The sequence below is a fragment of the Lucilia cuprina genome, chromosome 2, assembly GCF_022045245.1.
Source record: "Lucilia cuprina isolate Lc7/37 chromosome 2, ASM2204524v1, whole genome shotgun sequence".
Taxonomy (NCBI): Eukaryota; Metazoa; Arthropoda; class Insecta; order Diptera; family Calliphoridae; genus Lucilia; species Lucilia cuprina.
In genome coordinates this window covers 1081408-1105389 of record NC_060950.1, presented here as the reverse complement: position 1 = coordinate 1105389, position 23982 = coordinate 1081408, and the positions used below count along the sequence as shown (strand labels likewise).

Sequence of the window (23982 nt, the reverse complement as noted above, 5' to 3'; positions counted from 1 at the left end):
ACAAGTATACCACGATTTTTTAAAGATTGTAAATGCAAAGGAAATGCTACAGAAGATGACGCATGAATTGAAAAAAAAATTTGGAGAAACAAAACTACACTTACACTATGGAGTGAATCTACAAAAATAAAAAAAGGATAAAAACTTCATAAGAATGTGGAACATAAGGAAATTTCCATTTTATGAAAATATATGTCCGCACTGATTTAAATAGAATATAAGTCTTGAAGAACATTTTCGAATGATCAAATTCTTTGTTATTTAGGACTATGCCATTTGTTAATATAACAAAGAAGTTTCAAATGCATTATAAAGCAATTTTAAATCTCTTCAACCTAAATTGTCTTCAATTTTTTAAAATCAAAAAATCAAAATCAACCTGAGGTTAAAATCAAACAAGATACGTAAAATGACATAGCAACAAATACGGATATATGTACATGTGTTGCATAATTTCTACTTGCTTAGCAGAACAACAAACACATTTTAATGGTTTTAAAAATTTATATAAAAAAGAAAAAAAAAAATTAAAACAAGGATTGCCAAATACAAATTGCCAAATACTCACAAAAATAGTGCAACAACTGACGACTTAAAAGTTTGAAAGAGACATGTAGTAAAAAATCACTATGCCACAACCAAACAATGATGGCCTTAGTGATGACAGCAAATGAAAGTGATCAAGTACACTGAGCAAAAAACAAAAAAATTTAAGTGGCATCTAATTAGATTTCAACATAAATGGTAATTTTATCACAATCTTACTTCAGTGTTTGCAACAGCTTGTCTTCAATTCGAAAATTGTACTTTTTTCTGTCCCGATGGCTGTAAACTTTTTGTGCCTTTGCAAATTCGCTGAATATTTTATAACTATTTGAATAACAAAATCAGTTGTAGCAAATAAAATTTGTATTCTTTGCAAAACTTTCGTTTTAATATTACAAATGCAGGCAGGCGGGCACATTACCATGCTTATTAGTCTCTTGTGGTTTTACACATTTTCTGAAAAACTTTACCCCTGTGTAACCTAACACAGCTAGATGAATAGAGTGAGAGAAGACTGGCCAACCAAAACAAGCAACCAACCAACTCTACAACCGAAAACTAAACCAACCAAACTGCAACCAAAACAGGTCGTAAAAATTAAATTTTCCTAAACCGACAAGAAAAATATTTAAAAAAAGAACAACATCTATAAAGTTATTTGAAAATTCAGTTGAACTTCAGTTTTGTAGAAGTTTTCTCTACTTTTTTTTTCGTAATTTCAAAAGTGCACTTATGAGAGGGAAAACAAGAGGGGAAAACGAACCGAACCTGACTTTTTACATAATGACGCCGGATATGGTCATCTTGTTCACTAATGACTTTTGTTAGTGGTCTTACATTTTCAACCACTAATACTTCTATAGTTTTATAATACAGCTGCTAATATTGTTGCTGCTCGCTCTGCTGCTGCCTTAACTTGTGCGTTGCTGTGAATATGTTGTTTGTAAATACTATTTGTTGTATTTTTTCATATATATGTACATGTATCTCCGAGTTCATTGTTGGGAAGCCAAATAACTAGTCAGACTGTTGCTGACTTGTCGAAAACTTTCTCCTTTTATTCTGCTATTTTGTTGAGTTTTATTCCATATACAGAGGAATTTTTACTACTTTTTTATATGTAACAAAACGAACAAACGAAAACATCAACTTTTCATTTAATTTGTGTGAAAAGTTAATTTTAGAAGATTTTTAGTTCTTTCTGAAAATAAATGGCGTTAAGTAAAGAACAAATAAATAGTTATTTTTTTAGTTTTCATTAGAAAAGAAAACTAATAATGAGCAGCAAAAAAAATTATAATTAAAAATTCTACAAAAACAGAAGCAATTTTAAAAAAAGCTGCATGAATTATTTTCTTATCAGTGACTAGCAGAGAATGAATTTTTAAAGCAGTACACAAGATTTTAATACATATTTATGTTGAAAGAGATACATATGCGAAAGTCTTATAACTTCTTTATAAGAAAGAAATCCAATTCATATTTTAGTGGCAATAATATTTTTGATGACTTTGGAACCAATTAAATATTTTAAATAAGGTTCACACAATAATAAAATCCAAAACAAGTAAGGAATTATATTCGAGCGATGCCGTGATGCCGCGACATGTGATTTAATTTACATAATAAAGTATTAAAGTTGAATTGTTCAGTTATATGGGGGCAGGGTGAAATAATGGACCGATCTTAAACATTTTGGAGAAAAAACGAATCTTCAAATTTTACATAAAGATCTTTGACATTTAGCAAGTAAGAAATAAATAGATCATTAATATATTATTTTAGAATTTAAATAAAATATATACGAAAAATTGCATAATTTAATAACTAAATAATTTTTTTGATTATGTATTTAATTTCGATTTGGGATTTCTTTTTAAAAATTTTATTAAAAAATAAAAATTATTTAAAAAATTCATTTAAATTCTTAATTTTAATGGTTGTTGGCCACAAACAATAACGGAAAGGAAAATATCAAAATCTGTACTCATTGAAAAAAGCACTCATTTCGTTTCCAACAATTCCATTATTACACCTATTCGCAATACAACCGAACACGAAAATATTGCTTTATAACTCATAATTATGTTAATTATATGCCTTCATAAATCGGTAGATTTTAAATTTCAATTAGCCTAAATTCTTCAAATGCTTCCAATGTTTACACTGACATACAATGTTAAATTTCCCAGTAATATTTAAGCGGTCAGAACACATTTATTAGTTTTTTATCAACATAAATTCCAACCCCAAATTTTACGAGGACTTATTTTTCTATGTTACAATATACAATGTGAAAATGTGATTCATATGTGTCGATTTGTCGAGGAAAAACGTACAAATCATATACATATAGATATTAAATATGTTTAAGATGTTTAAGATCTTTAAACTCAACATCACTTTTATTATTTAGAATGTTTTATAATAATGTAAAATTGTTTGGTTAATCGAATAACACTTATCTTGATGTCATTTATTTAATTTATGGATTTTTTCTTTATGTTACAAAAACAAACAAAAAACGTAAAAACACAATTTCTTTTTAGTGCACACTTCCGTTTTTCAATTGTATTTTCAGAAATTTTTCAAAAACTTATAAATACCGTCGGTATAAGAATCATAGGTATTTTTTGTCATTATTAATCAAATTGTATTTAGACTACGGAATTGTATTATGATACATACATGATTTTTTGACAAGTATTAATATTCAGTATTTCCGACTACAAGGAAGTACCTTTAATAGAAAGTACACAATCATTTCGCTTTTATGAAACACTTTAACTACTTAATTAATTTTTTAATTCTTTCTTTATAACCTACACTACCACTATGTGGAGGGTTTCATAATTTGTGCTTATGTTTGTAACGACTTACATTCCTTTTAACGTATGTCAATCGATTCAGAATGATTTCTGAGTCTTCTGTTTTTCTATATAAATATTGTAAGAAATAATACATCGGAATAATATCAATAAATCTATTAATATATTAATTAATTTATTTTTTTATTTCATCCAAAGAATTTTTTTAATAAAAATGACATAAAGGGTTAATTTAAAAACAACGTTTCAATAAATATTTCCCCAATAATCATTTGTAATATGAAATAAAGTAATTATTTGTAGAATAAATTATAAAAATAGAAATAACCCTTAATACCACTATTTGGTCAAATAGCTAAAACTTTTCCAATATCTTTTAAAAACATACTTATTTTTCCGCCTTTTTCGTTTAATGCACTGCCCCCAATTCAGTATTTGATTTGCTTTTAATTTTTTTAATTAAGGTTCAAAATAGTTTGACCGCTTAATACTATAATCTATACTAATAACCCTCAAATGACAACACCTGTATCCTAAACAAGCATAACAAATAAACAAACAACATAATTAGTACGGGTTTCTTTCCTAAAGGACTAAAAACATAATCACATACATGTATATGTATGTATGTATTTCTTGTTTATAATTCATGAAGGTTAAATTTTAATTGTTCCATAACTATTCATTATTATTAGTAGAAAGTCCAACAATAAAACATGCCATCAATGGAATATCCTAAAAGAAAAAAACTAAAGGATAAAACAATTAGTTTCAGAATGTTGTAACAAATTAATATTTATAGCAACTTATATAGTTTTACACATCCCTATAAAAATATTCGAGCCTTTATTCAAAGGACTTGTATAATATTTCATTTTCTAAACACACATACGTACAATGTTTATTATTTTTCCCCAATCGTTATTTCAGTTTCTTTTATTGTTGCCATTAATAGACCGTTAGCTAACACTATAAAGCCTAAATGCCAACATTTAGGCAAAATTTTGTTTTATGCGTGTGTATTTCTTTGTCAGCATTTGTATGTCCATATGTGCATGTTTGTATCTTTGTAAGTGTTCTAATTACCAAATATTCCTTTTGTGTAATGATTTATTTTAAGGGGCAAACAAAACACAAAATCTACAACAAATTAAAGACACTTTATTTTATTTCTTTTTTGGAAAACTTAAACAATTGGCAAAAGCTTAATAAGAGATAATATGTAAAAATAATTGACTGTATGAGATTTTTTACTACAATCCTATTAATGCACTAATTGAAGTAAATTTAATAAAAATGTAAGTGCAAATTGTTATGATTCAGAAAATATACGCCATAATTTAATTCTATAATGGAATATTTTTTACAAAACGAATTTGTTTAAAGAAGTACAAATTTTCAAATTCTAACTTCTATGGCTTAATAATTTAAAATTTGAATTTGATTTGGCCAACCTCAAAAAGGCTCTCAAAAAGCCAGTCTATTTAACTTACGCACTTAAGTGATTAAATACAATTTAATAGCACTTACCATAATTATATTTGCTCCTTATGCAGAAGCTGTAAAAAAGAGAAAATAAAAATAAATTTAAATAATGAAAAATAAAAAGGAACAAAGAAAAAAAATTTTGCGTAGAATTGACTTCTTTTCAAGAAAAAAAAGAAAAAAACAAATTAATAGGTAGCACGTGTTTCATTATTAAGTCACTTCGAATAAATTCAATTAGCATAACAATAAACATTTGGCTATAGCTTTCATTATTTGTTCATCTAAAACTAAAATCGAATTTCAAATTTTAATTTACATAAAAACACACATAAAATTAAATAACTTTACTTATTATTTTTATTTTTTCAATAAAATTTAAAAATAACCTCAAAGAGCTTTAAATGTGGTTCTAAATGAACAACTACATGGAAAACCAAATAAATGAATAGTACGAAAAAACACTGTAAGTAAATAAATACATTGCAAATAATAGAATTGAAAAAATGAAGATAAACAAATAAGTACAAACTCAAACAGAATCAAAAATATAAACACAAATAAAACAGCACAAGTACAGAGAAAATTAAAACCGAATAATTTATGTAGGTCAGTGCACAGGAAATTACAATCCCAGAACTTGAGCAAGGACACTTTCTAATGAAATAAAAAATAAAATAAAGTGCAAATTTACAAAAGGAAATATAAAAATAAGAACTAAAGAAAATACGAACACAACATCTACCACCTCAACAAATAAAATTTACACATGCAGGAATATAAAAAAGCAATAACAACGAATAACATCACACTACTCTTTATAATAAAATAGACACAAAACTTTCATAAATATGCTCTATAATGAAAGTATGCAATTTCGTGTAAAGTGACCCAACTTTTAAAATCGGTGTCAACCTATTTAGATGCAATTTGCACCACGGTTAGTGCTATTGGATAGTAGGCAGATACAAATTTTTAGGTCTATTGGTCTGCCGGACTTAGACGGAGTCAAATTTGGACATTTTGATCATCCAAGGTTATATTCAATTTAGTGTAATAAGAGTTCAGATAGCTATGTATATCGTTTTTCAAAAAATTCTTTCAATTTAATTTTTAAATATTTTTTTTTTCAAGAAGTCTTTTTTTTATTAGAAGAAAGTTTATACAATCTCCTTTAAGGGCTTTATAGACTCATACTAGGATGTGAATTAGATTTTGAGCCAATTGGTATGGCGATTTGAGGATTACAAACATCAGCACAAATTCATTATACCCTCCACACTATAGTGGTGTATGGCATAAATATTACATATACTTATTTATTATGCTTCTATAATGTAATGTAAATTTTAACTCGTACAAATTGACGAATTTTTGATTTCGAAAACACAATGATTTTGAATTATTATCTCTCTTAAGAAATTTAATTAAATTTAGCTAATAAAAATTTAGAAATTTGAGAGATGTTAACAAAATCGCTAATAATCATGTATGACTACGTTTCTCTCAATGTTGTACTATCCTAATTTATTTTTAAAACAAATTTTTTCAAACTACTAGCTCACGAAGTCTCACTTTGAAAGGTGTATTGAATTCACTCTTTTCAGCAGCTGTCATTTTTACAACAAACGTTCAAGAAGAATAGAGGCTTTATTTTACAGTTCAGTTGTAATAAAAATAAAATAGTATAAGTATGACTACGCAGCACACAGAGAGATGGAAACTTTAAGCAGAATGAGATATATAGTATGGATGAAGAATCTTTTTGGAACTAAGTGTGTTAGTGCGTTTGTGTGCCAAGGATGATGGTTAACAATTTTTAATGTTGCTTACCGCCATAATGATGTAATGAATGTAACGTAATTAAAGAAAACGCAACACAAAAACAGATAAAATTTTGTAATTAGGTCTTAATGATAAAATAAGAAAAGGAAATGACATTGTACGGACGTCAGGCCGGAAAGCATGAAAGAGTAGAAGGCTGACTGTTGAGCAGTCGTACAGTCAGGAAGACTAACACCAACACATATATACAACCTACAACATAACAGCTGGCAGCAGACAAACTGACTACCAGTCAGTCACCCATCATTGAACCACCAGTACATATACTAAAATATGTATATATGTATGTACATAAATACTACAGGCTGTTACAAAGTTAGGCAGCAAGGTTTTCTTTTCACTTATTTTATATATTCTTTTTCTTTCCTCTATATTAAGGGTTTCGCGTTTTATATTTTATTATTATTTTTTTCGTTATTTATTTGCTCTTTACTAGACAGATGGATAAAAAGATTTTGGTATGGAGAGGAAAAATATCAAAAGTGGGTGATGATTAAAACTAAGACTAAGCGAAAAATACAAAAATTAAAGTATGTAGCTAACAAATGAATTAAAAAAATGAGCATTGGCAAAGGCGTTAAGCCGAGAGCCGTTTAAGCCGAGATTTTTTCCTTTTTTAAAAAAGACAAAAAAAGTAAACTTTATAACGCTGTGGTAATGTAACATAAAATGAATGTCATTTATTTACCCTCATCATCTAACTAAAATTAAGACAAGGACATCCTTAACAAAGCACTGCTCAGAACAAATCGGAAAAAAGGTTACAACAGCCGTTTTCAACACAAAAACTGTTTTAATTTTAAATACCATAAAGTTAATTTTTTAAAGGAGAAAAAACACATAACAATAGAGCATTTTTTATTATTTTTAAACAGAAAAATTTCATAAAGTTTTTAATTTTGAAAAAAGCATAATACAACAGGTTATAACTATTTAATATTTTGGAAATGATAAACTCGTGAGAAATTTAATTTTTATTTTGAATAAAAGAAATATTGTAGATAATATTACTAAGCAATATGTTTTTTAATTATTAGTTCATATCATGTATGTATGTATATATGTATGTATGTATGTATGTATGTATGTATGTATGTATGTATGTATGTATGTATGTATGTATGTATGTATGTATGTATGTATGTATGTATATATATGTATGTATATATATGTATGTATTATGTTCCTACAACATGACTCTATATGTAGCAAAATATAACTAGACCACAACATCTATAGTACACAAATAATGTTGCAAACAAAAGCAGAAAAACACGCTGACCAAAAACATTACTGTTAAATGTTTTTTTTTTTTTTTGTATTATGATTTGCATAACATCGCCGAAAATTCGTATACTCAAACATAGAAAAGTTGTATTGTTCGTATTTTTGTGTTCTAACTGCAAACTAATGTACCAGAAGTGAAAACAACTTTTTTAAATATTAAAAAAAGGAAGTAACGCGACGACATTTTTATAGTTAATATATGGTATAGATGTATAAAACAATTCTAAAATTACAAAAATAATACTCTTTTTTACCGAAAACTTAAATATATTTCTCTTAATAAATAACCCGATTCTATTACAATGCCTCAAAATGGGAATTTTTGGAGTCCTTTGCATCGCATCATAAAATATAAATTTAAAATTGTATGTCCATAAAACATTTTATACAGAAAAAAATATATTTTTATCCGTTTTCCCCTAAAGGTGGGCTTTTAAAATATAAATATTTCTGAAACTATAAAACTCGTAAGTTCAGTTTTATAGTTCACATTTATGGGAGAATGTTACTTTGAAAATTTCATACAAATTTTAAAACTTAAGTGTAAATGTGTATGTATTTAAATGCTGTCTCTATGCAAGTTCTGTCCATTTCCATTAAACAAATTCTGTATTAATTATGTCGTAAGTATGCTTTTTTTGTAAATCTACTAGTCTATTATACCCAAATGAAAGCAGCAAATTCAAATTTGTACTTAAATTAAAGAAATTCTGTTATTATTAAAATTTTGCTTAAAAAAATTAATGGAAGCAGTCATAACTTATTTTTTTTTACCATAAATGCTTTTTCCTTTTAACCACCCCTCACTTCAGTTTGCTTTTATATATGTATTTTAAGTAAAAAATGTATTATTTTATTTCCGCTTATAACTGTATGAAAGTTAGACATAGAATGAAAAAAGTTAATAGTTTAGTTTTTGGAGGACATAAAACGAAACTGCAACAAATACTTGACACTGATACTAACATATAAAAACGATTGTAACAAAAAATTATAGCTTTCAGTGAAATCGAAGCTTAAATATTTCAGCACTAAATAAAAGACTCATATTCGATACTGCATGACACTATTTTTTATTGTCCTCGTAATCTCTTAGAAGAGGTGGTGTCTGTATACATATGTATGCCTTTTTCAGGAGTTTTATTTTTAACATTGTCTATGTATTAGTTTATGCTTTTGCACCTGATTGCATTAGTTAGAAGTGTTTTTATATTCATTTCTTTTTTCTTTATCGCTACACCACCACACTCGAACGATTTCTTTTTTTTTTTTTTTGTATATTATAAGGTTTGCTATTGTTTTGCTGACTTGCAAGCTGTTGACACAAGTTGATTTCCGTGTTGTTACTTTTTTGGTAGGGTATTCTGTAAATTTCTTGGTTTATAAAATAATTTTTTTTGTTCAAACATTTTTTATTTCGTTTGTTGTCCTTGTTGTTAAGTTTTGTGTTTATATGTAGATTTCCTTTTTAGCTTTTTACTTTAATGTTGTTACTTTATTGTTGTTGTGTTTTGGCGGATAGGAAATTGTTTGTGTTGACCCAGTAACAAAACTAAAAATTTAATTCGCCACCGTTACATTTGCTGACATTTCGAGGTTAATGTTTCCGTATCCGGTTGAAGGTGTTTTGGCTCAATTTATTTTCTTTTTTCCTCCTCGCATTTAACAATATGGTTCGTTGTTTCTCCTGTAGTTGTTATTACTGTTATTATTACGTTAGTGCTAGTAGTTGTCGTTTTTGTAAAAGGTCTCTTTTCATTAAATAAATAAACGAGCGTATAAATAACAAAAAAGCCAAATCCAAATTCAGCCCATCTAAAAAAAACCTTTTTGTGCCCCTAATGCTTGAGCTTCCGGTACATTGTGCAATATTTTGGCAAACAACTTTTAATAAGAGCAGCTACTTTTACAGAATTATTTGTGACAATTTCCCCCTCTCGTGTGCTGGCAAGTACTTTAAGCCCACACGCCCAAACAATAGATATTATTGTTGGAAGAAAACCCAAAAACTTATTAAATAAAATTAAAAAAGAAAATGTTCTGGAAACAAATACTCATACAAACATACATTCAATAAATATTCAGGTTTATTTTGAGGCCAAAAAATTCCAATAAAACTTATGCCTACAACCAATATGAGGCAACAAAAAATTGTATTGAAAAAGTTGGAAAACAAATATATACTTTCTATATTGAAATGCATATAAGAACGGAAATGGCTTGTCTCTTAAAAATTTTATTGATTTTATTATTTTTCTTAAATAAGCTTGAGTTATGGAAGGCATTTTATTTCTTAATAAATGTATACAAATTTGTATATAAGCAAGATATAATGCAAAGATAACAACATATATTTATTTAAATTCTATATACGTTGCATTTTTTTCTTTAATATTAAAAACTACTTTAATGTTAGTTACAGCAGGCTAGGGTTACCTACACTGGGTAACAATTCGTCTGAAAACGGTTATAAAAACTACACTGGGTAACAGTGTAGGCTAGGGTTACCTAGACTGGGTAACAATTCGTCTGAAAACGGTTATAAAAACTACACTGGGTAACAGTGAGCCAAAAACTCTTAATTAACTAATGTTAATTACACGTCGCTAAGAAAAAAACTTAAACATATATAAATTTACAACTTTAAAGCTATGTATAGAACTACATACAATAATAAAATCTATGCATTTATTGTAAATAAAAAAAGCAATAAAGCTATTGTTAATTTTTATTTTATTTTGTGGTAACTTTTATAACTATTCCTTAATTTGTTTACCATGGAAATTAACTTCACAAAATATAAAGTTCATATACACACATTTGATATGAAAAAAATTTATAAGCATTCCTTGTGCTATTTGTACATATATACGATTGAAAGAACATAGTCAGACATACATTCATATGCACATGGTAAATAAAATCAAAATCTTTGATAAAAATTAAATGAACTTCACATTCCACTGCTACTCTTTCTACTGCAATTGGTGATGATGATGCTACTTTCACTGAATTGTTAGCTAGGCTATTATAATTCCTGACCAAGTCAGAGACAGAGGCCGTCACCATTTGCAGCAGTAGTAGTAGAATTGGTTGAGTTTACCAAAAAATGATTAGAACATGACCAAACAAGGTTGTGTTGAGCCATACACATTGGAAGCAAGAAATGACCTGACTTGACATAGTATTATTACAGAGCAACAAAAACGGTATAACACCATCCAACTAAAAGTAGTGGTTATCAGACAAAAGCATCAGATCTAAAGCTAAAAATGGAAAGGGGGACCACGAACTGTGTATACTTATGTGTACAATAATACTACTTCAATATAGAGGACAATAAGTAAAATGTTTGTAAAAGACCAGTAGTTCGACAAAGAGTCGGTGCATCCAAAAAAGACAGGATTCCACTACCTGGTTGACTCTAATTCGTCTTTCGTCACTGATGTAATTTTTGTAATCAAGGGTGAAGAAAATCATAACTTTAGTGTCCCCTTGTAAGCGGGAAAATGCTCACTTCAAAACAAACTTAAGCTCTTTGTCTCCTTGTTACAATTGACTTCCTCATAGAACAAGCATATGTTAAAATTGCTAGTAACCTGCTGGATAGGGGAAACCCTTAGTAGTATGTTAAATAGATACTTCGGAACTGCTGGGAGAAAGGCACATGGGCACTTTATACGTTTTGCTATTAGTTCATTTTAGTTGCTTCGGTGTGTATAAGTAAATGCTGTCTATGTTTACAGTTAAAAAAATACACAGGAGGTTTGAATGTATACATACATGCTATGTTAGTGTGTTAGTGTATGGCTGAGTGTATTTTTGTGATAATGATAAAATTAATGAGCAGCAGACAATTTTAGGTACCACTATGCACAACTAGCCAGGCATTTATATACAGGATAATAGACAGACCACTTTTTATCCAAAACAACAACAACAATTGGTACGAAATATTTAAAAAGAGGAATCCAAAGTCATACAATGACTGTTATAGAAAATGTAGAAAACCTATGATATTACAGTTCTACATATAAAATTGTATTAAGGAGGAAACTATGTAAAAAAAAACAAATATATGACAACCAATATTATATGATGATATCATCATCTGTTATGACAACAACTAAAAACTTAGGGAAAACTAAAAATAAACAATAACAACAATAAAAATGTCATATAAACAACATTAATGACATCATTTATTAAATGACATTGCATATGTGAACACAAGGGTATTCCAACAATTAATCGTCGATCGGTTAGTCGATTAGTTTTTGACGATTAATCGTTCGATTAAATGAAAACTGTTAAATTTCAAATAACGAATAAACCGAATAATTTCTATCAATTAACCGATTAAGAAAAACTCATTATTAAACAGTTAGTTTCCACAAAATTCAATATTCTTAATTTTTTAAACATTCCTTTCTTTTTTGAGCATTTTCTTTATAAAGAACATTTATTTGATGATTTTTCTAACAGTACTTCTGATTTTTGAAAATACATCATATTTGTGTCTAATAAGTCAATCATACACTTGTTCATTGAAAAATCTTAAAAATATTTATTTCTATATAAAGAAAAGAATTTTACATAAAAACAAATTTATAATATTTGAGAGAAAAACTTAATAAGAAATTTACAAAGAATGGAATTGAAAGGAGTGAAAATTATAATTTTGTTTATAAGGGGAAGAAAAAATACATTCAAAACCTCCAGTTTTCTTTTATTCGATTAACCGAATAATTTTAAATTATCCGATTATTAATCGGCAAACCTAAAACCTCAAATAATTATTTGTCGAATAAACCGAATAAGACAAAAACTCGAATAATTGAATACCCTAGTGAACAATGAAAAAATTCACATTCACAAATGTACATGAAATTTGTGTTTAAATATACGCACCCTACAATTTTTTAATTACCCAGTAAAATATTTTCGAATTTTGTTAATGAGTATTGTAGGTATTGCAGTTATTTCATACATTACTTGGTAATGGGTTGTCGTTATCAATAACATAAATTAATTGTTTTAAATAGAATTTGTGGTCAATTGTCTATAGCGTATGTCCAATAAAGAATTAGTTATTATTTCCAACCTTAGTCGATTTTGGAAATTTTTTTAAGAAATGTTGATATTAACTTTTGTGTGGAAACCATTCCATATAGAATGATACAATTACTTTTTAATGGGGCATTGAGTAAGAAAATAGAATATCCAACATAAAAAATAATTTTAAAACTAGTTTTTAATCCAGAAATGTCGGGTAATGAGATTTGTAACCAGTTATTTTTTGGTCATCGTCTAACAAAAATAAGTAGTTATTCACCCAAAAAGTAACTACTTACACTTTTCTCCAATATTACATGTCCACTTACCGGGTAAGTAAAGATTTTGCTGGGTATGTAAAAAGTTATAACAACTTTCAAAAATATATTATGAAAGAGTAAATAAATTTTTGGTTGTAATACCAACGAAAAATTAGTCATTTTTGGCTTAGTTAAACAAAATAAAATGTTAAATTAAAAACCATTTATATGATTACTCTTAATATGTGGATTGTGACCACAAATTTTTTCACATTCTGATTAATCTGAAATATCTGATCAACGAACATTGTACTATGGGCTATAGAGCGAGTTTGAGATAAAACGTACAAAAGTGCATAAGCATATATCAACTGCTTATGAATAACGTAAAAAATTTTACAAATTTTTTATTAGTACAATCTATATTAAGATTTAAAAATTTAAATATACATAGGTATATGCAACAAATCTTATTTATTAAACTATTTTTTTAGTAATAATATTAAAGTAGCTAAAAGTTAATATTAAGTTAGGAAAATTGCAAACAAAACGTAACTCTCCAGCTCATAATACAATGTCCATATATCCGAAATTTCCAATGGGGTTACAATTATAAAGAGTTTTTTGAAATTCAAATTATATTTATAATGTGTGGAAAATATTTCCACTGAATTTCATCGAAATCGGACTAAAACTTCAACGAGCTCTGATGTAGGTAATTTGTTTCAATTTTAATGCATTCAATAGTGTTTTTACATTTTTAAAAAATAAAAAAGTGTAACAAAATATTTAAAGATGAAGTCTGATTTAAATAAAATTTTGTTGAAATATTACTCTTAATATGTGAATTGTGACCACAAATTTTTTCACATTCTGATTAATCTGAAATATCTGATCAACGAACATTGTACTATGGGCTATAGAGCGAGTTTGAGATAAAACGTACAATAGTGTATAAGCATAAGTATATCAACTGCTTATGAATATCGTACAAATTTTTACAAATTTTTTATTAGTACAATCTATATTAAGATTTGAAAATATTAGTGCAATTAAAAAATTGCCTATAGCTCGAAAAGTTTTGTACCAATTTCCCCGAAACGATTTCCGTATCGTAATGAAAATACCGAGTGGTTTATTTCGTGTTTATATTTCGAATAGAAACAAATTAAAATAAAGAATTTAAATTAAAAACTATATAAAAGCAACAATATTTATGATTTCCAAAATTTTCAATACAGCAATACACAAGCAGCATCCAAGTGAAAAATATTGGAGTTTGAAGTAAAACACTTAAGTTTTGAGAAGTTTGAGCAAGAATGTTAAATAGATTTGGGCGTAAAAAGAATATTTCACTCTTTCGTGCGTATTTCATGCAGTTAAACTTTAATAAGTTTTTCAACATTCAAAATAGCGTACGCAGGGAAAAATAAAATACAACGAAATATGCAACTGTCTTACAACATTTTTTCTTTGCTTTTGCTAATATCATCAAACTTATAAATCCATAGCATCCTCTTCAAAAAAGTGGTAGTACAGTAAACATTTAAATCATTCGTACATGTTTAATAATATAAAACCAAAAGTAACTTTTCTTCATTGCAAAGTATTTTAAATAAATTTTTCAGTGTTATGCTAATTTTTTTGTTGGTCTATTTTATTATAATATAAAAATATATGCATCTGACCTGATTCCGAAATTATTTAAAACCGCCGATAACAGAAAACAAGTTAGAAAGCATAGAAGGGCTTGGCCGACTATATGATACCATACACCAGTTATGAATATTAAATGTGGTTTAATTTTCGTAATAAAGCATTTATCTTGAAAATTATCTTATATAAGCAATTTATTGACGATAAACTTATTTTCTAAAAGAGGTTTATATGGGGGAAAGGGGCAAATGTGGACCGATCCCCATAAAATGAGCTGGATAGATTTGTATTTATATGATATTTATATAATATATATATAATATTTGTCTGTGCTAAATTTAATTGCAATAACAGTGTTAATAAATGAATTACGGATATTCACGTCACTTTCTGAGGGTGTTTTTTGTGGGGGCTAGAGTAAAATTAAGTCCGATCATTTAGAAATTTGGCAAGGTCATCAAGGCTTATAAATACTTAGTTGTGCGAACTTTCATCGTGATACATTTATATTTTACATAATTATGAGCTCAAAAGCCCTTTTCGGGGGGTTCAGTTGTATGGGGCTAGGTGAAATAATGGACCGATTTTTACAATTTTCAATAGACTTTGTCCTTGGATCAAAGCAAACGTGTGTTCCAAATTTCATCAAATTATCTTAAAAATTGCGACCTATACTTTGATAACAACGTTTACATGGACACACGGACGGACGGACTGAGTCGATCAGTAAACTTTAAGGTGGGTATAGTAATAATATTTTAATGCGTTACAAACATCAGCACAAACACATAATACCCTTCCCACTATAATGGTGTAGGGTATAAAAAGTAATATTTGTGTGACAACTTTACCCCTCAGCTATGTATTAAAATGAATACTGTCTGTCGAAAAATAATGAAGTTAGTGGTGTGTACAACAACAATAAACTAATATTACAAATATTTTCATTGTGTAATTTTTCTCTACATAGTTTTTTTATATCATTTGTTGTACAGAAAATGCTTTATATATTACAATAATAACAAAGACACATTTTATACTACGCTGAAAGTTATACATATTTTGTATTTAAAGATTTAAAAACAAAAATAGTAAAAGAAAAAATGGAGGAGCAAAAACTTATTTTTATACAAAAAGAAAAGAGAAAAATATAAAACAAATAAACTTTAAACAAAAAATCCTTTTTGTGAAAAATTTAGGATGAGTAAATTTGTCTGAAATTTTTGTTTTTATTATTACCTTTCTTAAAAATACTTATCACTCATCAACCTTGTATGTATATGAATCATATTATTGATAAATTTTCCATCAAAAAAAAAATTATATACTTATTTTGAATTTTTTTCGATTCAAAGAAAAAATTTTAATATTTTTCAAGACAAAGTTTTAGTTCTGTACCATTAAATTGCCAAATATTTCGAATCATATTTGAAAAATTCCTCATTTTCTTAATAATAAAGTTATTATTTCTTTTTATTAAAAACATTGTTTTTTCTTTTTTAGTTACTTTTAGTTCATGTTCTTAAACAAACTTGTTTAAATTTTTTGTGGGCGTTATATTTTTTTCCAAAGGACTGTATTAAGAATGCTTTTTAATTTAACAATTTTTCATAAATATTTAACGAGATTTAAAATAAGCTAATTGGTTTAATTAGTAAACTGTCAACATTTGTAATTGACAAGGGGGTGGTTTCTATAGAGAAACTGTGTATGTTAGAACAAATACTAACCAACCTAAGGCTGGTGATGCCTGAATTTGAATGAATAGCTGGCTGCAAGTAAAAGTTTAAATAATCGAAATTGATTGCTTTTGAACTTTATGTACTCTTATTTCATTGAAAAAATACAACATAAATATAAAATATTTATTTATTATATATTCACCACCTATAACTAGAATATTGAAAAGTTTCCAATAAATTTTAAAATACATATAAAAATCAAAGTTAAAAATAGTATTTAAAGACTGTTCTCTCACTGTACACTTAACTAATCAGATATTTCTGCTTATTTTTCAACAAAATTTTTATTGTAAAATAATCAATATTTAAAAATTTTTATATATTATAATAAATTTAATATATTAATTTTATTTTCTTTTACTTTTAGCATGATGGACTATACTAGCTTGGGCTGTTGTGCTTTGGCATTTATTTTGTATTTAAATACATTAAATTCTGGATTTGTTTATGATGACAGGTATGCTGTATAATTTGTTTATGTAAAATCAAAACAGTTTTATATAAAATATGTAACATAAATAAGAGATACAAATAATCAAGTATTTGTGTAAAATTGAAGGCAATATTTTTGAGTTCATGAGAAAATAAAAACAAACAAATAACAAAAGAAAATTAAAAAATGATTTATATTTGTTATTAAAAAATATTTTTTATGACTCTTGTAGTTATTTTTTATGTTGTCCTTGGTAAATACAAACCCAAAAAACATAAATCTAAACAATAACAAAAGGTATAAAAAAATAATAAACATTTCTGAAACAAGAGCATCCTACAATTCTGTTTTTTACAGTGACTGATGTAAGAAAGAATAGAATTAAGAATTAAACTTTTCTATAATTTAACTAGTGCAATAATATACTATATATATGTATGTATTTCAAACTTGAAAACCAAAAATTCTTAATTTTGAAAGAGAAAAAAAATTCTCAAGATTTCTTTAAAAACATTATTTATTTTACTTATACTATACACTGTACATACATTTTTACAAAAGACCTGGACTACGTGTACCTAAAATTTAACATAAATAAAAACAAATACATACTCTCATACACACTTTCTATTTTATAGAATTATACAAGTATACATGCTTGTCTTAATGTTTAGGTTCTCAAGTAAATTGTTGGCAAAAGTTTTGCCAAATGATATTTTACTTATTTCTCGATTTCATATTATACAGGTAGGACAAGTCAAAAATTACCAGTTACAACTGCAAAAACCCACAGAATGTTTAACATTGTTTCAGATTACAAACAGATGGTGGAAGAGACATACTTTCTAAAGTCGTTGCATTAACAAAACAATATATCGGTCATTGTTCTAAAAATTATATAAAAATTACATCATATATATTTAACTTTTTTATTATTTTGATTTTTTCCCTCAAATGACCATTTGTACAACAATCTGTAGGGTGTCCAAATGTTTTACCATTATTATGATTACTTTTGGTGCAAAACAAAATCAAGTTTATTGCCAAAGTTTTATAAATGTATTTATTTAACAATGTATTAAAACGGTTTGTTACAAGGCATTTGTAACAAAATACTACAACATGTATAATATGTCTTTAAGTTTCATTAAAAATAACTTATTGTAAAATTAGAAGCAGTTTATGCCATAAAATAAAAGAAACATGGAAAAACTTTTTTATGTTCAGCAACACTTTTTAACTCGAAAAGTTTTGCAAAATATAGCTGCAACTTAAAGCTTTAAAAATATTATTTGTTGGTGGCAAAAAAATGAGCAGCTTAATGGGAAAATCTTTTGGCAGTCAACTATTAAAGAAAAAAGTTGTTAAATTTGCTAAACTTTTAGAAAGAAAACTGATATGGTATCTGAATATGAATTAAGCAAAATAATTAAAATTTGTAGTTTGGAAAATAATATATAAAGCCACATAACAATATAAAAACATTTTTAACAATATAGTAAGAAATATTAATGAAAATTCTATTATATGCTTTCACAACTTAGTATATTTCATTTTCAATAATTTACACTTATTTAATTTCACTTTTAAACAAATACTATAAGATATTCAGCTCATGACAAAAGATTTAGTATTTTCAAAGGTGAATTTAAAGTTCTTAAAGTTCAGAAACGTTTATTGAAATTTTCATTTTATTAAAAACAAAAAAAGAAAAAAGCAACAATATTAAATAAAAGTTCTACCTTTAAATAAATTGTTTGCTAAAAAAAAGAAAATGTCTATAAACATGTTTACATGTTTACTATTATCTTTAAACGTATAAATTTCCTCATTTTCAACTAAACAAGTACAGAGGGAAGGGTAAACAAAAGGTTGAAGGAAGGTGCCATAATATGAACACAAATTTCCATTCAGTTTATTGCAACCGGGATGTTGTAGACACAAGACAAGTGGAAGCAGTTTATGATGGTAAAAGAGGCGTTTAAGTAAAACCGAAAGTGTTTAACGTAATGGTCTCATTTTTTTCTGCTGCTCTGCTTTCTATACCTCACATAATATTTAGTTACTTATATATTTTTCTTTCTACACTTCATTTTCCAAGTTTTTTATGATTTTTTGTTCTTTTGTATATAAAAAAGCCTTAAAACTTATTTTTAATATAAATTGAAAGGAGGCCATCCATCCAGTCAAGTCAGTCAGTCTGTGAGTCAAGCAACCAGCCTACACGTACTTTTTTATATTCTTTTCATATAAAATGTTCATCACTTTGTTGTTCCTTTTCGGTTTGCTGTGTATTGAGTAAAAGCTCGTATTTTTAATTCTATACAACATTATTCACCAACTACACAAAGTGAACGTTTCGGAATTTGTGTCTTCAAACGCAGAAAATTGAAATCAGCGAAACAAACTATACTACACTTCATTTAATTTTATGATTGTATGAGTGTATTTACGAGAGTAATCAAAAATGTACTTAAATAGTCTTCAATTTTGACAGATCTATTAAAACTGATCAGTTTTATAACGTACAAGTTAAGATTAACCCCCACATTTTATAAAACTAAACTTTCGTTTACATAAAAAATTTACCATATTATGGTAAATTAACGATATAAAAGAATTTTTATTTCATTAACTCGATATGCAATAATCTTATTGATATCCAATAATCTTTATAAAACATGTCACAATCATCAGCTTATAAAAAAGCATAACGCCATTTGAACAATGGAATTGAAATTTCTTAAATCTAACATGCATCGAAATTGGTTCAGATGTTCAAAATGATGATCTCGAAACAGAATATCTACTATGCCGAATAAGCGCAGGATTAACTCAAATTTTTATCTGAATATTCAGTTTAAAACCCAAGCCAATGTGTTTTGTCATTATATTTAAAATATTTTTTGCCTATACCATACTACAGGACCTGCCTTTTACTGCAGAATAATTTAGATATATAGTCAAATTAATTTTTGGGACCCATTTCCAAATAGTCTATTTTCAATCGCTGGTAGGGAACTGAGGACCATTGATAAAAAAAAAAACTATTTTTAATATTTCTTGTGTTGAGTACATTAATACGCATGGATTGAGAGGTGTTACTTCATGAAATTATTATAAATGCTGTTACTCGGTTGTCCATAGTTATTTAAGGCCCTTTACCGTCTTCCTCGAGTTTGTGTAAATACACCCACTAACTCACAAACACTTACACATATATAAATTTGAAAACACTCACGTTTAAATCGCAAACAAATTTATACAATTTTATTTTATAAAAAACAAACAAAGCAGTTGTTTTTATTTGTTGCTACCGCCGCTGATGTTGCCAGCGTTGCCATCATCATTATTATTATTGCTGTAGGAATAAATTCAACTACATTCTTTCTTGCTATTTTTTGTGTATTTTCACATGGCCTCTGGGATAATCCAAGGGAGTGTATATTCAGACTACATTTTGTGTAAATGTATGCATGATATTTGTACGTGTATTGATTTCATAAAAGAAAAAGAGAGCAAGAGCAAAATACTCTGATTGAAAGGCTGTGTGTGCGAGAAAATAAAACACATTCAACCAAAATCGAATATTCCCTAGAGCTTCAAGTGATGGCGGAAGTAATGGTTATGAGGTTGCCTTAATCATCATCTTCATTCTAAACGTCATCATCATCATCACCAACACTGTGATTACCATAGCCAACATTATTAACAACATATTGGTGTGTTTTTGTTAAAACCACTGTAAATGTGTAATACTTATTTAATATAGAATCTAGATAATATTGGCGTAATTATTTTTTAAAATTTCAATTCCTTCATCTGCATATCTGCGGTCCGAATTTAGTAAACTATTCTACATGAAAATTTAAGATATATAAACTTACTTTGACAGAAATTAGATGCACTATAAATGCATAAGAGCAAGAGAAGAGTAATTAAAAAATTCAAATCCTGATTTTATTATTCGTATAATATTTAATGCCCTTAAATTTTTTTTAAATTTAATTTTTTAATTTATTGTAATTCGTTTCGGAGATCTGATGGTTGTAATGTTGGCTTGTGGTTTAATAATTTCCCATCAAACAATGGTGTTTTTCATCATCTCTGAATTTAATAAAACTCCATCCAATAAATGTTCCACATATAACATGAAAGTGACAAATTTTGGGCTTTATAACTTTAGGGGTTTTGAAATATAGCGTTGTAAAGTTTAAAATTTGAAATTAAAAGTCTCATCACATTTAAAGGGTTAATGACAATTTTTTTGCACCATTTATCTCAGCAAAAAGCACTCTTTGATTACGCACGAAGAATAAAAATTTTTTTAATATTTTTTGAAAAAAGTGCATCTTTGCATAATGCTAAATGCACTTTTGAAACATTATAAAAGTGTGAAATTAAGCTCATTTTTATTAATTTTTCATAGCAGTTTCTGCTATGTAAAAAATGTCGCCTACAATTAGAGGTTTCCGACTCAGATATGCAAAGGATGGAGTTGGAATTTTGAAAAAGTTATTACAGCATAGTAATCAGTGATGCCTTCTAAAATGTTGTGATTATCACAAAAACAGGACACATTTTATTTTTTGAAATGAAGCCTAATATACAAATGTAACAAAAATGGTGAAGTAAAAGCTTAATTTGTTACTCTTTCTGTGAAGATAACATGTGCATTAGATATATCCAACAAGTATCGATTTTGCTTAGTTGGCTCTTCTTTTGTTTATTAGTGTCTAAAGCTTACTGGGTTTAAAGTATTCAACTGCAACATTGAAACATTTACATACCAAAAACTGAAATACTGCTATTAAAGTTTTTATTTTTTGCTACTTCTATTACTGCTACCAAAATCTTAAGGTAGACTATAGACTACATTTTATATTAGACCATAGACTAAACTATAGGCTAGACTGTAGTCTAGTTTATAGACTAATAACATTTCTGTCAAATTGGATAACTATAACGCGTGCCGGAAATCGACTGAAAAAAAATATGCTTCTTTCTTTGCTTCTTATATTTACAATAGCGGCCATATTCATTCGACTCAGAGCGTAAAACTGTACGCATTTAATAAGAGAATATAATTCTACATAAAAATTGGCGTGTTTTGTTCCAAACTGACACCAATGAAATTATTTGGTATTAAAATACTACTGTGATAGGTACTCTTAATTTTGAATATAAGTACCCCCAATTCTAATACAATCTAATCGTTAAATTTATAACCATTTTATTAATTAGCCTGATTTAAAAGCTGAATACGCTTAAAGTGACTTTTAGAAAAAAAATTTCCTTCAAAATTCCACTCTAAAACCTGTTGATGACCTTATTGTTATACTTAAATTCCTCTTCACAGCAGCGAATGCCAGCTAGTAAGTACATTTATAGTTTATAATATTTTTTTTATCGGGCAAACAAAATTATGACTCAAACAAATGACAACATTTAAGATTAATTAAAATGTTTAGACGCCAGTTTGGCTTGTTGCTAGTTTTGTTCATTTTATTTGGACTTAAGTAAGAGTATATATGTAGGTACACATGTGTATGTGGCTGCGTGTGTCTGAGTTTTATATAAAATTTACGCCAACTCTCTAGAGACCAATTTAATTTCCTTTTGACGACGTTTGTTAACTAGAAGCGACAAAAATAAGCACATTAATTGCCAAACGAAATTCTAAACTTCCGTGGCACCTGACAGTTACATAAATACACATATACCCATACTCTAATATACAATTATTAACAGTGTGAAATACTATACCCACAAAAAGACACAAATATATTACACAGACATAAAAGTAATAAATTTCTCTATTCTTACGGGATACCTAGGTAATAAAATTGTCTATGTATATAAAGAAATTTGTAAATGTATTGGATTGTATTTAGTAGTGAATGCGTATTTCGTATATACATATTATAGGTATATAGGAATGTGTAGCATTAACCTGTATAAAATTAGTTAAGATAGTCATTTTGAAAACTTGGCCAAATAACACCGACTTCTAACAAGTTTAATAAGGTAGCTTTATACTGTCCTTCTCTACTCTTGTTTTATTTCCTAAAACAGACACGAGTCTTATTCTCCCCATGATACTTGTTTGTATCTCTTGTATTGCAACAGTTTAATTTAGTTGATTAATTGTCGATTTGTTGTAAAGTTTCATACATTTGCGTGTCTACAACTTCCACTTGTACTACAGAGCACAAATACTATGTCTATATAACTGACAAAAGAACTTTGTAACTATAGAGTTTCAAGGGAAGCTCCGCCAAGTAAAAACAATTTTAATGTCTAGAATTTATGTTGAATAGTGAGTGTATATATAGAGCAGAAAGGGCATCCATTTAAGAACATTTATTCATAATTGCGTAACACCTGGCGCTAGTATACTCACAAATACAATATCAGTGTACAATATTCATATATTCGTAAAGGAATAGGAAAAGCTGTTGAGTCCTTTACCACAAAGCTCATGTTACTAATTAAATGATTTTCTGTTCCGTTATTTTCAAGATACCGTTTAAAATTTAAAATTTTTTACAGTTATGCATGTAATTTACATACATATTTATATTTGCATATGTTAATAAATAATACATGTATGTACATATGAATTTATATATATTAAGTAGTTCGTTATGTTTGTGTCATTATACAGTGATTCTACGAGAAGTAATTATTGACCAAACTTTATATGAAATACTCTTTTCTTTTGACAATCATCTCCAAACAGTATACCCTATTAGAAGTACTTTCAATAAGTCGGTATGTTGCTGTTAATTGAAAACTGAAATTCTTTTCTTATAGTTTGTTTCTTGTAGTTTAATGTATTTTAT

General features: G+C 27.4%; 1 protein-coding gene across 2 annotated transcripts in view; it reads left to right on the top strand.

Annotated features, from left to right (window-relative positions):
• LOC111683800 (protein O-mannosyl-transferase TMTC2) overlaps positions 1-23982 on the top strand; it is a 96043-nt gene that overhangs the window by 56104 nt on the left and 15957 nt on the right. For both annotated transcript variants that reach the window (XR_006940329.1, XM_023445908.2), the window contains exon 4: positions 17072-17161. Coding sequence is in view for 1 of the 2 variants with exons in the window: in XM_023445908.2 (XP_023301676.2) it covers positions 17073-17161 (89 nt within the window). In the remaining variant the exon portion in view is untranslated. The remainder of the gene's footprint in view (positions 1-17071; positions 17162-23982) is intronic.